The 16,807-nt window shown below is 39.8% G+C and overlaps 1 protein-coding gene across 1 annotated transcript in view; it reads left to right on the plus strand.

Moving 5' to 3' along the window:
- The first annotated feature begins 2,572 nt into the window (after positions 1–2,572).
- The window catches only part of mybpc3 (myosin binding protein C3), a 32,422-nt gene continuing 18,187 nt past the window's right edge, over positions 2,573–16,807 (plus strand). Inside the window, exons 1-14 of the mRNA XM_076736698.1 lie at positions 2,573–2,597; positions 5,658–5,927; positions 7,896–8,018; positions 8,719–8,796; positions 9,304–9,452; positions 9,987–10,104; positions 10,227–10,275; positions 13,467–13,526; positions 14,566–14,592; positions 15,546–15,709; positions 15,806–15,938; positions 16,109–16,111; positions 16,260–16,384; positions 16,486–16,591. Of these exons, the coding sequence (XP_076592813.1) occupies positions 2,573–2,597; positions 5,658–5,927; positions 7,896–8,018; positions 8,719–8,796; positions 9,304–9,452; positions 9,987–10,104; positions 10,227–10,275; positions 13,467–13,526; positions 14,566–14,592; positions 15,546–15,709; positions 15,806–15,938; positions 16,109–16,111; positions 16,260–16,384; positions 16,486–16,591 (1,430 nt within the window). The remainder of the gene's footprint in view (positions 2,598–5,657; positions 5,928–7,895; positions 8,019–8,718; positions 8,797–9,303; positions 9,453–9,986; positions 10,105–10,226; positions 10,276–13,466; positions 13,527–14,565; positions 14,593–15,545; positions 15,710–15,805; positions 15,939–16,108; positions 16,112–16,259; positions 16,385–16,485; positions 16,592–16,807) is intronic.

A 16,807-nucleotide genomic window follows, 5' to 3' on the forward strand; every position in this document is an offset into this window, starting at 1 on the left:
TCTGTACAAGTATGCAGTACAGTTGAGTATCCAGCTGTTTTCTCTGCATTGAACATTGTAGTTTCTTCAATGGTTTTATTACAAATTATCCCAAATTTTGTGTAATGATCAGCTTTTTAACAAACTGTGTAAGTTTTCAGACACATGCATATGAAATTCTCATCAACTTCACTACTAAAACACCTGTTTTTTAAAAGAAAAGTGCAAAGTAAATGACTTGACTATGTTTATTAGGGCTACAACATTTCAAAAGCACCTTCACAGATGGGATTCAGTTCAATAAAATAACACTAAAATTTAAAATAAAATAAAATAATGATAAATGACATAATACAAAACAAAACAAAAAAAACTGTAATACAAATAAGTAGTAACTTGCTAAAATGTAATGTGCAGTGTGTAAATATATAAATACTACAGCACCTGGTGTCCCAAGAGCCAACAGCTCCCCTCAATGGTCAAGCTGTAATTGATACCCATAACTAACAGGTGAGAATGTATAAAGAAATAACCTTGAATAGAATCTAAAGCTGTACAATAAAATGCAATACAACACAACAGACTTATCCAGAGCCAGATATTAAGTCTCACACTGGGCACAAAACTATCACAGCATGTACATAAAAGCATTACATGGTGTGTACAAGCACACTTTGTCATCAGATTGTGGTAGTTAGTGTTGATGTTATTCACTTAAATCCATCAAAAGGCAGAAACAGAGGAGTTCTGAAAATGTAGAAAACTGCTATGTCAGAAACACACATGCAGTTTCAGAGGTACACATCAGTAAAGATATCACATCTATGCATAAGGCTGCAGGTTTGGAGAGATTGGACATGACACGCTGTAGAAACAACACACAAACTGTCCAATGACACTGTTTTCTGAACCTGAGCTGAATCATGCTTCTTTCTTTTCACTGGTCATTGCTGTGGTCAACGAAAACCACTTCTCACAACCTGATGACTGGTCCAGATGGTGACTGCAGGGTCAACTGGTACAGAGCGTACGTTGTCCATATTAGGATCTTAAAGAAAAAATGGTCAAAGACATAAAGGCTGAGGCTGGATTCTGCAAAAAGTACAGAAAACAGTAGAGAAAAATATAATGTAGTATAGTATAGTACAGCTGTATATTATTGTAATGTATAGACAGCATAAAACAGTGAGTGCAGTGTAATATAGTATAGTAGATAATGTAGATTAGTACAGCAAAATGTAGTATAGTACAGTATAGTATAATATATTATAATGTATAGCATAAAACAGTGAAGTACAGTATAGTTTAATATAGTGTAGTATAGATCAGTATGGCAAAACATAGTATAGCATGGTACAGTATAAAATAGAGCAGTAAAACAGTATAGTATAGAATAATATAGTGAGCATAGTACAATATAGCATAGTGTAGTACAGAAAAATACAGAAGAAGAAGAAGAGTGCCTGGAGCTTTTATGGTAGGTGCCTTGCTCACGGGCACTTGAGCACTTCCACTAAAGTGAGCTGGCACCTCTCCAGCTACCCGTCAACCTCCATAAAAACTTGTCCATGCTGGACTCAAACCGGGCCACACTCCAGACCCCAGCCTAAGTCCTTATGGAGGGAACTGCTGCCAAATAGTATAGTAATAGTATAGTAGATTGTATTGCAAGTACCACCTTTAAATAGTTACCATGCATACCAATCCAGACATGGGTCATGGGGTATCAAGCACATACATATACATTCAGACAGCAGTTACTGACATACTTTAGTATTGTAGTGTAGCACAGTATAGCACAACACAATAAAATAAAGTACGGAATAGTACAGCTAAATATAACAAAATTTAGTATTGCACAGTAACAGTACAGTACAGCAAAACAGAATATAATATAGTGTAATATAGGGTAGAGTGGGTACAGTCAACTATGTTAGGGATTTTGCCTGACTAGAAAAAAGAAAAGGACAAAGGGATTCCATAAAACAAAAACAAAGACACAAGTCAAGGCATAGGCAGAAACATTCACCATAATTAACCTGGACTCCAGGGGGTCTGCGGCTGTGGTGGGATTCCTTTAAGAGCTTGTCCATGAAGGGAAGAGGCACTCATCCCTGACAACAGATAAAACAAAACTGCGGATCTCTTACTCTCAACCATCCTCTTGTCTGCAGCCTTAGATTTACAGGGTGACAGGGTGCAGCACAGATGTGGGAGAGCAAACAGACTTTTTTTTTGGATTCAAAGTTCTAAATTTAACCCGACATCCTTTCCCCTCCCTCTCAAAGCCTGTCAGTCAGCTGAGGTGCTGGAGGCAAGGATGGTTGAAATATAGCCCGAGGACAGACGTGACCGGGGGTGGGCAGGGGGCCGGGTTGCTGCTGGGATGAGATGAGCTTTGAGGAGGAGTGAGAGGGGGTGGGTGTTTTTTGGACATTGTGTCAGGCCTGGAAAAAAATGGCAGGAGAGGTGGGATGGTTCATGGGGGGGGGGGGGGGGGGGGGCACCACTATTAAAGACATGGGGGCTGAGATAGACAGCAGACTGTTTAGGAAGAGTGACTCACGTTGTGGAGGAGAGGAGATCATTCAGGATGCCAGAACCAGTCAAAAAAGCAGGTAAGTGCTCATTCAGCTGCTTTTGAAAATACACATGAAGCTGCACGTTGTCTAAAAAACTCTACTTTTCGATGTTAGCATAATCCTGCTGTCAGACCACGTCTGTGAAAAAGCCCCCAGTACATAGGTCCTGTTACTTTAACTGCACTCATTACTGTGCTGTCAACATGCTGCGACTGATATCTGATGAAGTGCGTTTTACTTCCTTTGCCCAATCTTTCTTGAACAGAAACTGTGATATTACAATATATGTGAGAAAATATTCAACTGTGTTGGGTCACACCACTCTTAAGCAACTACGAACCACAACCAAACCACCCACTTGAGAGCTGTTTTTCATGATACGTAGTGATATACCGTCTTAACTGTTTGCAGAATAATGTCAGAATAATTACATCTGACATCAAAAAATGTAAGTTTTTATAATTTTATCATGATTTCTTTCTTTATTTATTTATTTATTTTGGTTTAATTGTGTTACTACATCAAGTTCTTTAAGTCACAATTTTGAACAAAATTAAAAAAAAAAAAAAAAAAACTTGCTATATACATGATGAAAAAGTACTTCATACAAACCAGGCATGAAAACCTACAACAGAATATATATACACCAACTGAATTGGAAGAAAAATAAAATAGAAATGTATGGAAATCTAAAATGTCCCATATCTGCACATGGTCTTGAATGCAGCTTAAAATAAAGTTACACAATGCAGTAGATTCGGTGAAGGTGATAAGGTGGCGCAAGTTGCTCAGTGATGTGATGTCCCAAATGATGCCAAAATCCCAACATGCTACGTGCAATTATCCACCCTTAACCTAAAGTGTTTTCCAGTGGTGCGATAGTATTATAATCCCCTTTGGCCTCGTCAGGAAGTCTGTTAGAGGTCACGTGGTCCAGGTGGAAACATCGTCTGATGTGACATCGACACTGTCACATTTCCAGCATCCCTGCATTCACAAAATGCACCGCTGATCCAAAAATGCCGAGCAGGATTCCAACTCGACAAATGACTGTCCACAGTTTTTTTTTTTCCTCTCTTTGGTGGGAATGGATTGTTGTTTGTGGAGTGAGAAGCCCGACATATCAGATGACTCAGTGCAGCCCAAATGGCCAGCTTGTGCGAGCCAAGACTTTTAGTGTCACTTGTTCAGGACAATAACAGTTACGAGTCTGTAGCATTACTATCAATTAATATCAACAGCCTGCAATCAACACCATGGTTTTCAGTGTACTGCAATAAAAACATGGTTCGCTTTGTCAATTTGGAGGTAAGAAATAAGTATATTAAAGCATCTTTATTAATGTTCTTACAATAACAATATATCAAATGACAAAGTGAAAACGTGACGGTGTGAATGGGGTCGCTTGTAGTGATGGACCAACAGAGAATTATCACCTGAATCTGCAGCTTTTCTCAGCTTTACAGAGCTTTATAGCGAGTTTTAGCTAATTGTTTAGCATTCGACTGCAACATCAGCACCAACTAGCAGACAGAAGCAGTCAGGTGAACATGTAGCCTCAGGAGAGCAAAAACAGAGAGTAAATTTGGAATTTAGCAGGTAAAAAGAAACACGGCTGAATGTTTAAATAAGCACCTGTTTGCTTAAAACAAGCAACTAGTATGAATGAATAATAGAATTAAATAGTAAATAAAAACTAATCTTCTCTTAGAGGTTAGAAGAGTCCTTTTACTTTAAATGTGGTAAAGACGTGAAAAGTAAGACAGCGTGAACGACAACATGACAAGAGTGAACCCAGGCCGCAGACAGACTGAGGGCACATCGTTCTCTCTGTGCGTCCAGAGCCACCAAAATAGAGTCCAGTTAATCCCTCAACTATGATACCTGCGCCCCTGTTGCAGCTGAGCCCTGCCAGCCTCATTTATTACGCCAGTACATATGCATCCTATATTTAAACCATCTTGCAACACGTTGGGTTTTTTTGTTCTGGGTGGTTCTGTAATGCTATGCTGAACCGTTCAAGACTTAAACTGGGAAATAATAAGCATCTGAATTATGTGTACATACATGTCGTGATTCCAGACACCTGGTGCTCCTGTGAAACACATGTCTGCTCTCAGGGCTGTCAGTTACAATCACTATTTTTAGGTCCTTTTTTAAAGATGACAAGTGTTCAGAACCACATTGCTGTGCACACTTTATAACTTTTCAAAGGAAGAAGAAGCAGGACAGGCAGCAGCTGCCGTTTTATACAAGAAGTGTAAAATGTTTTCAGACTGACAGTAGCAACATGCATCGATTGATTTTTTATTTTTTTTTTCCATTTAGGACAATGTCTGTTATTGATATGTTATAGTTGTTATAGTCTGTATAGATAGATTTGTAATTTTGTGCAGATCCAGATGTGTCTATGATCACCTGTTGTGTTCATTTTCGTCAGACTTTTGTCCAGTTTTACCACAATCAAAATCAAGCTAATGTTTTGATTGAATGCTGATGCTCCCTCACTCGAGTATTGTTTACATTTACTGTCTCTTGTCTCCAAACCTGTATGCTTCAAAATGATTAGAAGTTTATGAGTACAGTGTAAGTTTATAAGTACAAAAGCTACATAAGAGAAAAACAAGACTACACAAATGTGACGACTTATAAAACCAGATGTTTGTGCTTGAAGTGCAAAAGGCAAATTCTCTGGTTTTCAGTTAGCCCCACCCAGTGTGCTGCAGACTGTACAACACTGTACTTACTCAACACGAGCTCAGCTCAGCTCATGAGCCTTCTGCCTCCATCTCTCCCTCCTTTTCTCTTTCTCTGCAAGTTGTAACAGTATATGTGTGGTTCCCTCTTCTTCAATGAAGTTCCAAGAAAACCAAAACACTACAAACAGTATTTTGTGTCTGTTATTTCATTCAGCAACACTTAAGGTGCAAAGAGTAAACCCACTGTTACCCATTGTTTGTTTTTTCATCAGCTCCACTCATCAAGACAATTATAGCACCTGTGTTTTCCCCTTAAGATGATCTGACTGCACCTTACACCCTCTAACTGACACTTCAAAGGCTTACTTTTTATTTTGAACCCATCCTCCCTCTTCAGTTTCAGCATTTGCCAAGAAGCCAAAGACTCAGGAAGCAGAAGAGGGGTCCTCTGTGGTCTTTGAAGCAGAGACAGAGAAGCCTGATGCTAAAGTGAAATGGCAGTGCAACTCAAAGGACATTGCCAATGGCAACAAATACTTGATCACAGCTGACGGAAACAAGCACTCCCTCGCTATAAAAGCTATTACCAAGGAAGATGCCAATGTCTATGCAGTGATCGCGGGGGGGTCAAAGGTCAAGTTTGAGCTGAAGGTCGTATCAAAGCCAGGTGGGAGACTTTGATGCTGCAGCTGTGTGTTTGAGGTCTCTGCTCGCTCACCTGCGGCCTGCGTAGTCCACACGGCATAATGGAGCACTCAGTGCAGAAAAGCATTGTGGCTTTAAATACGATGCACTGCATGCACTTGATGTTTCTGCACAAGAACTCACTTTCTGCACCGTCCGACAGCTGGTCAACAACAAATGTCTGAGACAGCTTTGTGCGGTCTATCCTTAAGAGGTGGTTGCTCTGAAAGGTGGAGTGAGTCATTCTGGAAAAAGACTGTTGATATTCTGAATTTAAAATTCAGCGAATTTCTCTGTAGCCTGCTGGCTGTCCATTCTTTGTGTGCCCTGAAAAGAAATCCGGCTTTTGTACACAGCCCTGGCTCCAGGGAGGTAGAGGAGGGGAGATGGGGGAGTGGAAGGGACGGTAAGTCTGACATAGTGAAGGTGAGATGGCAATATGAATGTTTTTTCTCCTGAATGACTCACTGCACCTTCAAAGAAATATTTTGACATTATGGGAAACAAGCTTATTGCCAGTGCTGCTGAGAGTTAGTTTACACAGCTGGCTTAGCGAAGCTTTCTTCAGCATAAAGACTGAGAGCAGGTAGCCTGGTTCTGTCCAAAGGTAACAAATTCACCCAACAGCACCTCTAAAGCTCAAAAATTAGCACATTATATCTCGAAGTGTAAAACAGTGTCTCGTCGTGGACCAGCGGAGACTCGTCCAGGAAATAGTCCCACACAAAATGCATGGGGTTGGATACCGCGTGTGACTCAGCATTGCTGGCAACTTGCCCCAGAGGCCAAAGGGATTTTCCCCATAGACCACCATTATGACCGGTATCATTATCATAACAGGTTGCCATATTTTCATACCCCCAAACCATGGCGCCTGTTTACCCCACGTTCATGCATGTACACATTCACATGTACACTTACACATGCGCCATGGACATTTTCATGAGGTTTTAATTATTTCAGTGCTTACTTGAACGCAGCCCCTGATAGGTGCATTTTGTTACCTTTGGACACAGCCAGGCTGGCTGTTTCCCCGTGTTTCCAGTCTTTCTGCTAAGTTAAGCTAACTGTGTCCTGGCTGTAGTTTCATACTTACCATATGGACATGAGAGTTGTGTCTTCTTTTCTCATGTAACTGTCAGCAAGCAAGTGAAAAAAGCAGATTTACCAAATGTCAAACTGTTTCTTTAAGGGTGTGGATATTTGAGATCACTGGCTCAATCACAGTCATTGTGTCAAGCATTCACTCAAATCTCCAGAGCACTGCGCTGTATGCTGGAATGACTGCGTGCTAAGTGTGTCACGGAGCAACATTTGTGCCATTAGTCTGTCAGTGTGACCCGCCGAGGTCGTTTGTTTGAGTTTGATAAGGTGGAAACAAATCTCGAACAAAGGCAGCACACTAATGGGCCCAGTCTGCTACAAGAGACTGTCTGTGGCTCATATCATAGCCACCTTTACGCCGTCTGCACGCCGACCTTGACCCTCACACCAGCACATTATTTCCTCATGAGTAACCACCACTTGACTGGCGCTCAGGATAGTCATGAGAGGCAGCTGATAACACATGGAAAATCAGTCAGCCATTTGAAGAAGATAAGACATGAAAAATAATTGGGTGCCAAAGAATATTTTCACTCTGCCAAAGCAGTGTTTAAAAGAGTGGAAAATTCATAAAAAAAAAAGGCATTGCAAACGTCTGAATTTTAGAGATTATGTGTCCTGGTACACAAAATATTCCTGTGTTAAGTCCTTCTCACTTAAAACAAAGAGAAAGACAAACCTTTTACCGACTTTGTACAGATTTTTAAACACATTTTCCAGACACATATGAATGAAGTTTGGCAGATTGGTCACCAGACTGGTTTTCTGGAGTGGATTACTGTTTAATAGGGGTGGACTGTGTGGACTCAGTGTTTTTCACTGTATCTCTGTGGTGACGATAAAACAGAAGCTCCGGTCGAGGCCCCAGCTGATGGACCCGCAGAGTCCAGCGTGGAACCAGAACAGGCTCCAGCAGCACCCGCAGAGGACCAGTCCACTGCCCCAGCACAAGATGCTCCTCCAGCCGAGGGTGAGTTACTCATTCATTCATTCATTCATCTGACGCTTTTCCTGAACATGTCAAAAACATCCCAGTCTGTTTAAAATGCCACATAAATATACATTATGGAACATTCAAGTTTAATTAGTTACATTTATATCTCATAGTTTATATTGGACACAAATGGACACAGCACCATGTGTTTGCTTGGTTTCCTTTTAAATTTCTTTTGCTTCTTATATAATAAGTGTCCCATAAACCCATGTGGTCTGGGAACTTTTGAGTGTATGATGCTTAAATAAAACTATTTAAACGTGCCACCTGTGACTACTTTCATTCATCACCAATAACAAATCAATTGAAATTCAGTAGTTTGAAATATTCGACTTTGCCTGAGCTCTGCAGACTTTTATTGACCTGCTTGAAAACTGAAAAACCCACATATTTTTATTACATGTGGTGATCAATTTAAGCATTTGAGGGTTCAAAAGGTCAAAGGATTTTTATACTCTCATCTGTTCCCAAAGTGTCTCGAATGAAACAAAAACATGAGTGGTAAATATCTTAAAATGCGCCTGAATACAGATGAATCCTCTGTAGCTCCAAGCTCATCATATGCTAGTTTCAACATCAGTCTACCAAATTGAAGGCGGTCTTCTGGATTTCTAACATGCTTTTGAATTCCGATCTCTCTTCACGTTACGGCACTCTGATCCTGTTGGGTTTTCAGATGGACAGCCTCCAGACACCAGACAGGACCTGACTGGACTCTTCACAGAGAAACCCCAGAGTGGAGAGGTCACTGTAGGTGAGTGGCTCCAAATACAGGCTTTCTGCTAAGATATGGGGAAAATATGTGTGAACTGGCCCTCAGAGAGTGTTGCAGGATTAGTGGTGGATGTCTCATTTGGTGAAATGAAGTGTTCAAAACTAATTGTTATATTTTTCCAGTTAAAACACTGAGCTATAGGCCAGGTATTGGGAACTATGATGAATGAAATAATCAATGGAAGTTTGGGGAAATAATATGAGGCAGTTAGAAGTTACACTTTTAATATAAAAACTACCATTTTTACAAATTTTTGATATATTTATGTTTTTATATGTTTACTGACAATTATGTACATTCTAGATCTGATATTCATATGCAGAGATATATAACAGGACTCAATGTATAAAATCTGCACTAAATATGCTCTTAATTTGTAGAATCTGATAACAGAAAAAGGGAAATAACAACACAACGTCAAAGCTGCATTGGATGTGAGAGTCTGAAGGATAACGTGTTTAACCAAACGACTCTTCTTTTGCGTAGGTGAAAATATCACATTTGTGGCTAAAGTCAACGCTGAATCATTGCTGAAGAAACCCACCATCAAATGGTTCAAAGGGAAGTGGATGGACCTCGCCAGCAAGTCTGGAAAACATCTGCAGCTGAAGGAATCGTATGATCGCAACACCAAGGTAGACTAAAGCTGCAGACACCAGAAGAGGAGCAGACGTTAGCATTGCTAATAGACATGAGCAGAAAACAAAAACACCATATTTTCATTCATTCACTGCACGTCATGTATTTTTATTAGAATTAGTTAAAAACTGCAACATGTGACACTTTACTTTGAGGCCACAAACAAGACTTTTGCAGGTCTTACCCTTCTCACCCTCAGTTTTGCAAACTCTTGCCTCAGTCACTCATCCTGATAACGCCATGAACCACAGACACGCTACCTCAGAGGTGATGTTACAGGGAGACTGGAAGACATGTTGTCCATACAGATTTCAGAATTTCAGACCAAAATGGTGAGAGAAGCCTTTACAGGGGAAGAAAGCAGAGGAAAACAGTGGCACGCACACACACACACACACACACACACACACACACACACACACACACTCCATAAGATGAAGTGTATTTATAGCAAGGTTTCGAATGGAACATGTTCATCCCACTGTGTTGTGGACCTCTTCTCACATCGCTGCTCATGCATGTGGTTGCAGGTCTATACGTTTGAGATGCACATCATCGCAGCCAAACCTAACTTTGCCGGCGGTTACAGGTGTGAGGTTTCCTCCAGGGACAAGTTTGACAGCTGTAATTTTGACCTGACTGTACATGGTGAGTGTGCCCACTGTTGGACGACTGGTGTGTTTGTTGCAATCACTGATGTTGTTTCTCACATGATCTCAGTCTCTAATGAGATTCTCTTGTATCACAATGACTTTGGCTCTACATTTCAGAGTCTCGTGCTGTGGAAGGTTTTGACATAAGAGCAGCTTTTAGGCGCACGTAAGTTTTTATAAGACTTTTTTATAAGACATAAAATGCCTTTCGCCCCTTTGACATTGATTATTGATTAGCTTCCTTTTCTCCATGTAAGTTTTTCCCTTGAGGGTTTGACTGCTGGTCCCCTGAAGTATTTCACTGATAGTGATTTAAAATCTAAAATTCAACCTGTTTTTCTTTTCCTTACAGGGTTTAAGCAAAACTTTATATGTTTGATATTTAAATCCCCAATCATTTACATACAAAATTCACTTTCAATTAATAATTCAGTTTAATGTATTATCAGTTATCTGCTATTCTGCTTTAAATTTATAGTAAAACAATGTTTAAAAGACAAAAATGGTTCATATTTACTCATTTTATTACAAAGAGAAATTCCAGCTTGGAATCAGATTATCTGAGTGCAATATTGTTCAGACGACTGAGCATCAAAAGTTTAACATCGTAACTGTTTTTTATAATGAAAAACATCACAAAATCATCAAAAACTGACACAATTACACATCTCCATGATTAGGAACTATGAATTTACATGAAACACATATGAAAAGAATACTTTCGTTTGCTCCATTTTTCTTAAAAACCTTCAGCCATTTAATAAGTCTTAAGAAATAAGAAATTACCTGTATTGTACTATTCACTGCCATACTCAATGAATGGGTTTGCTCCAGGTCAGATATATTTAAGTCACATTTTATGCACCGTCCAGTGTGCTTTACTGTGCATTTAGATGTATACTGTATGAACAACATACTGACAGGAAAACAAAGAGGAATTCAAGATCATGCAGAGGTTAAAGGGCTCAAGAGGTTTTGCAGTCATTAGTGTCCAAATGAGCTGGAGTACTGAAAACTTGCCTCCTTCTGGACGTCCATAGCCCTACTGAATAGTACCAAACACACATAAGCATAAGTTTATGCATAAAGTCAATGAGGAGGCTTCTTGTCATACCTATGTAACACTTGGTTGGATTTTGCATTAATTAATATGTTGGCTAATCAGGATTTAAGACATTAAAAAGAGAAAAGAAACTGCACTGACACAGTTACCAAACTTAGAGGAATATTACCATGTTTCGTGTAATGAGTAACTGTGGAAATGCTAACCTATCAGGAGTGAAGCCAGTAAGAAGAGAAGTGGACCACAAACAAGGTAGTAAAGGGGTTTGTTGCAACAATGGAGGCTCGTATTCAAACTCTGAGTCATCTGATTGTTAAGAACAGAGAAATCAGGACCAGGATCGGAGGCTCTTTCTCTCTCCTGACGCCTGTTTCCTCTCTGCCTTCAAGTCAAACAGAACCAGTGTTGTGGATGGTGCAGCCTCCAATCTGCTGAATTTTGAGAGAGCGACCTAGAACAAAGACCACGAGAGAGCTAATCGGACTCAAATTCAAAATCCTGGGTGTAGTCGCCAACTGTAGTAGTTGTCATTGTGTTAACCTTTGACTCAGACAGATCTTGATACGCTGGTTATTGAACTATTAAGTAACATGCGCTTGTTGCAGCCATCAGCTCTCTCTGATCTACTCCTGGGTCTCAATCAAAACAGCAGAGCCAGCTGCACAAACAGCTACCCGGTAGAGTGAGCTTTGATGGTGGTTTGATAGTGCTGAAAGTTCAGGATGTGCTAAGACACACAGGCTTTTCAGTTGTCGAGCTCTTCCACAGGGTTGCTACATAGAGGAAGCGCCGCTATGGTGTGTTGTAACTTCACCACATAAACCAGAGACTCAGCTTCTAATCCTGCTGTCGGATCAGAGGCAGGAGACAAGCACACAGTCAAATCTATGCCCTTGTCTTTATCTTTCATCCCACTGATTAGAGTCGAACAGCCCCTGGAGTGACCGTCATTTTCTTTTAACCTTGAGTGTTGTATTGTTCTTGCTTTGGATGACTGCTGCTGCTCATGGTTCTAAAGGAATAGTTCAGCATTTTGGGAAGTACGCTTATTCGCTGTCTTTCCGAGCTGAGAGGCTGGGGCCCACCTGGTAGCTCATCAGGCTGAGACCTTACTGCAGCGGCCTGGGTTTGATCCCAACCTGGGACCCTTTGCTGCATGTCAGCCCCTCTCTGTTTCTTCCCCATCTTTGTACTATCAAAATAAAGGCAAAACCCCCCAAAAAAGTATCTTAGCATGGAAGACTGAGACCACTGTGTGTTATGTATGGTACTGGAAGCAGGCATAAGTGGCTAGCAGAGTGCCCCGGTAGCCTATTGGTTAAGGTGCATCCCACAGATCTGCACATCTTTGGTTTTATTCCTGCCGAGGATCTTTGGTGCATTTCATAACTCTCTCTCTCTCTCTCTCTCTTAAAATATTCATCTCATATATTAGGTATGGTCTGACTATTTATTTCAAATGTGATTTAATATGTTAAGTTGAGGTGCTGGTAGGCAGATCTTTTAACTTTGGAGACAGCCAGGCTAGCTGTTTCACCCTGCTTCCGGTCTTTATGCTAATCCAAGCTACTGGACTACCAGCTCTGGTGCCACAGTTAGTGAACAGACATTACGGTGGTATAAATAAATAAGCGCATTTCCCAAAATGTCAAACTGTTCCTTTAAACATGGCAACACCTGTCTCCCCAGCAAAACATCTGCCTGTACATTCACTTTTATTTTCTCTATCACTCCATTAAAGGACCAGTGTGTGAGGTTTAAGGAGATCTTTCAGCAGAAATGGAATATATTATTCATGAGTGTGTTTTCATTAGTGTTCAATCATCTGAGAAAAAGAATCGTTGTGTTTTTGTTACCTTCATATCTACAGAGGGAGCGGGGCCTCCTCCACAGAGTCAGCCATGTTGCACCACAATATTTCTACAGTAGCCCATAACAGACAGACAGGTGATGGGTATTCAGATGCCACTAAATCTGACACACTGATCCTTTGAATGCACTCATTTTCTTTCTTGCCCTTTCCTGTCTTAAAGATTGATACTGTCCAATACAGTTTGTCTGTTTTAATCCTAATATTATTATTTGGATATGTGTCTTGTACAGTATAAATCAGTTTCCTTTTACACTTGCATATTGGAGCAATAGTAAATAGGACTATGTAAAAGGCTAAGAATCTGGATTTGTTTTATTTAAAACAAACCATGTCTGTGAAGTATTAACATTTATCATTTCTTTGGAGAAAACCTGCGCTATTGATGTTGATGTTTTGCTGCTGCTGGCTAATATTTCTGCAGTAGTACAGATGGAAAAGAAGACTCGGGAGAGCTGGACTTCAGTACCTTATTAAAGAAGAGGTAAGCAGTTATAAAATACTGACAGTCAATTGTACACTTGAGATGTTGAATTTGTCACTTTTTCTAATCTAACTCTGTCTCACTCTCATTTTTTCCGGATCATCCTGTATCTTCAGAGAGTAAGCTGTTTCTGCCTTTGAAAACCAAAAGTTGGAATGATCCCCAAATAACAACAAATAACTTACCTGCATGCAAACACTGTAAGCCTGAACATTAACTCAGAATGCATAATGCATACGATAAGTTAGGGTGACATTATGTGTTCATCATTGGTGTCCTTTTGAATTTGCAAAAGCTGATTTTATTTCTCAGCCAGTGAAAATACAATGTACTCTCATTTGAAATATATGCACATGCAGCCATTTAAGTCCTGTTTCGCACCATATGGGGCCCTGAAAATCTAGTTGCCTTATCTCATCTCACTTTCATAATGATGCTCATCAAATTCTAGATTAATTCTGTTGTGATTGTGTTTTCTGTCTTGACGATCCTCTCACTTAAACTAGAATAACTCCAACAGTAGCACTTCTTCAATGCCCATCAGGTATAGAGTTTCTACAGCTTTTTTCTCCCCTTTACGAATGTGATGGTTTTCTCTTTCCTTACTCAAAAGTCACCTTCCCAACACATCAAAAATCACTTCTGTGTATCACACACCATTACCAGATACTTATTGTCCCCCATGCACAATGAACTTGACACCATGTCAAACCCCATACAAAGAAGTATGTTAACATGTGGTTTTAACTGTCCTGATGTTATTTAGGCCTAATTTGTGCAGGCACTGATTTACCACTAGCATAATTGTGAGACAATTTGAGGGGAAATTAGGGGGTTACAATCCCCTTTGTTAGCAAAATGACCAAAATGCATCCCCCTTGTTACCCCGCCACACAAAATCACTGACTGGGCATAACATTCAATTTGTTTTAAAGGCCTATTTCTAATATGCTGATTGTGTTGCTTTTGAAATGGTGTGTTTTTAACGTGTCTGATTTGTCTTGCCATATTTGCCTCTTGGGCTCTTCCTCTGAATGAGCAGCAGTTTCTTAAAATCCTCCAATCGGTAAGAAACTGCTGACATGCTGTGTGGGTGTTGTTGTGCATGCATCTTCATCTGTCAGCATTCAGTCATTCAAAGCCATGTATTTGTTTATTTAGCAACTGTTGTTTAATAATGAGTCCATAAAATGATAATACAAAGACATACATTGTTTGCTAATCTATATAATAAATTGCACAGTAGAAATGTAATCATATGTGTACATAAATCAGTCAATAGTTTCACGGTATGTTGTACAAAATATTAATAAAATTGCTACATTTATTTACGCACAATAAATACTTTTATTCCACTACTGATAAGCAAATTTTAAAAAGATCTGCAGTGATGCACAGATCTTGGACTCAAATGCAGACAACTGCAAACAAAGCAGGTAAAGCTACTGACACATGGCTGCTCAGAAAAGCTGCCAGGTGATTGGCTGAGGTTGAAAAGTTACTGAGGGCACCTAGTGGCCAGGTGTGATAAAAACTCAGAAAGAGAGGGGAGGAAGAGAAGTCCAGTCACTATATTGTGTTTTGGTTTTCTTTAAGTTGACATTCTAAGTTTATTAATATATTATTATTATTATTATTATTATTAGTAGTAGTAGTAGTAGTAGTAGTAGTAGTAGTAGTACAACTCTTGTTTTTCTCAATATTTTAGGGAGAAATGTTGTTAAATTTGTTAACAAGATGGTCCTTTAGATATACATGAACATTATATTGTCCCTTTGGATAATTATAGTCTACATTATCAAAATTTTATATGTTAAAAATTAGTAAACAATGTATTAAATTGACTAATCATCAGTTGCTTGTTAGTTATTCATTAATAGTTAATTAATGGTGAATTAAAGAAGTAATCTGTTAATGAAATATTACCAAACAAAAACCCTTGTCACAGCCTACATCTTTGCAAACTCTGTGTTAAGCGACTGGTTTTAACACCTTCCTCCGGTCATTCATGTGTATTAGAGCCGTGCAGACGAGCTCAGATCCTGACGTGGACGTGTGGGAGATTCTCCGCAATGCTCCTGCTTCAGAATATCAGAAGATTGCTTTTCAGTATGGCATTACCGACCTGAGAGGCATGCTCAAGAGACTGAAGAAGATGAAGAAAGAAGAGAAGAAAAGTGAAGGTCTGTCCAGAGTTTATAAAAGATGATTCAGACAAGATGTAAAGTATAGACCGAAGTGTAACTGAATACTGTATGTGTCACTTCTCTGAAACTTAGCTTTCCTCAAGAAGTTGGATCCCGCCTACCAAGTGACAAAGGGACATAAAATAAAACTGGCCGTTGAGGTCGCCAATCCAGATGTCGAGGTGAAATGGCTGAAGAACGGGCAAGAATTTCATCCAACTGGAAGGTTAGAATTTAGAGATGAGATGGAAACTATTCACTTCAGCTCTATAAAACATGCTGTGCCTGTACATCATGGAGCATTCAACAGTAGCAGTCGCTCATTTTTCCTCTTTTCTTTTTCCTCTGCCTTCATCAATACATGGATGATACCTTCTTCTTCTGTCACACCACTAGCAAGTAAGCGTCCAAGAGCGAATAAAATGATTGTTAAAGCTATTTTGCATTTTACAAAATAGCATGAGCTCTTTAGCTAACACGTGCCATTTCACCTTGATGTTTTCAACAAAACTTGCATCTCTAAAAAATCCTCCTGGCCTTTGTTAAGGTACATCTTCGAGAGTGTCGGCAACATGCGCTACCTCACCATCAACCACTGCTCCCTGGCAGATGATGCAGCATACTGCTGTGTGGTGGGAGAGGAGAAATGCACCACTGAGCTCTTTGTTAAAGGTATTTAAAGCTTAAAGGAACTTTACAACACAACAAATCCAGAAAATAGAAATCTACAAGAGTTGCAGTCCAGCCTCTCATGCTTGTCTGTTCTCTTGCAGAGCCTCCCGTCCTGATTGTGAAGAATCTGGAGGATCAGATGGTCATGAAGGGTGAGCGGGTGGAGTTAGAGTGTGAGGTCTCAGAGGAAGGAGCCAACGTTAAATGGTTAGATATTCTTCTTTGCACTCACAAATCAACTGTCTGTGTTAGGACTTAAATTTTCATGCTGCAGCTGCATAAATCCTAAAGGTAAAACTCAAAAAAGAAGCATCATCTGGAACTAACCGTACAGCTCAGCATAACTAAACACACCCCGTAAAGTTTCAGCTGTTCAAGTGTTGTTAAGACTAAAAATAAAATCAGATATGAAATTAATGAGCC

The sequence above is a fragment of the Chaetodon auriga genome, chromosome 1, assembly GCF_051107435.1.
Source record: "Chaetodon auriga isolate fChaAug3 chromosome 1, fChaAug3.hap1, whole genome shotgun sequence".
Taxonomy (NCBI): domain Eukaryota; kingdom Metazoa; phylum Chordata; class Actinopteri; order Chaetodontiformes; family Chaetodontidae; genus Chaetodon; species Chaetodon auriga.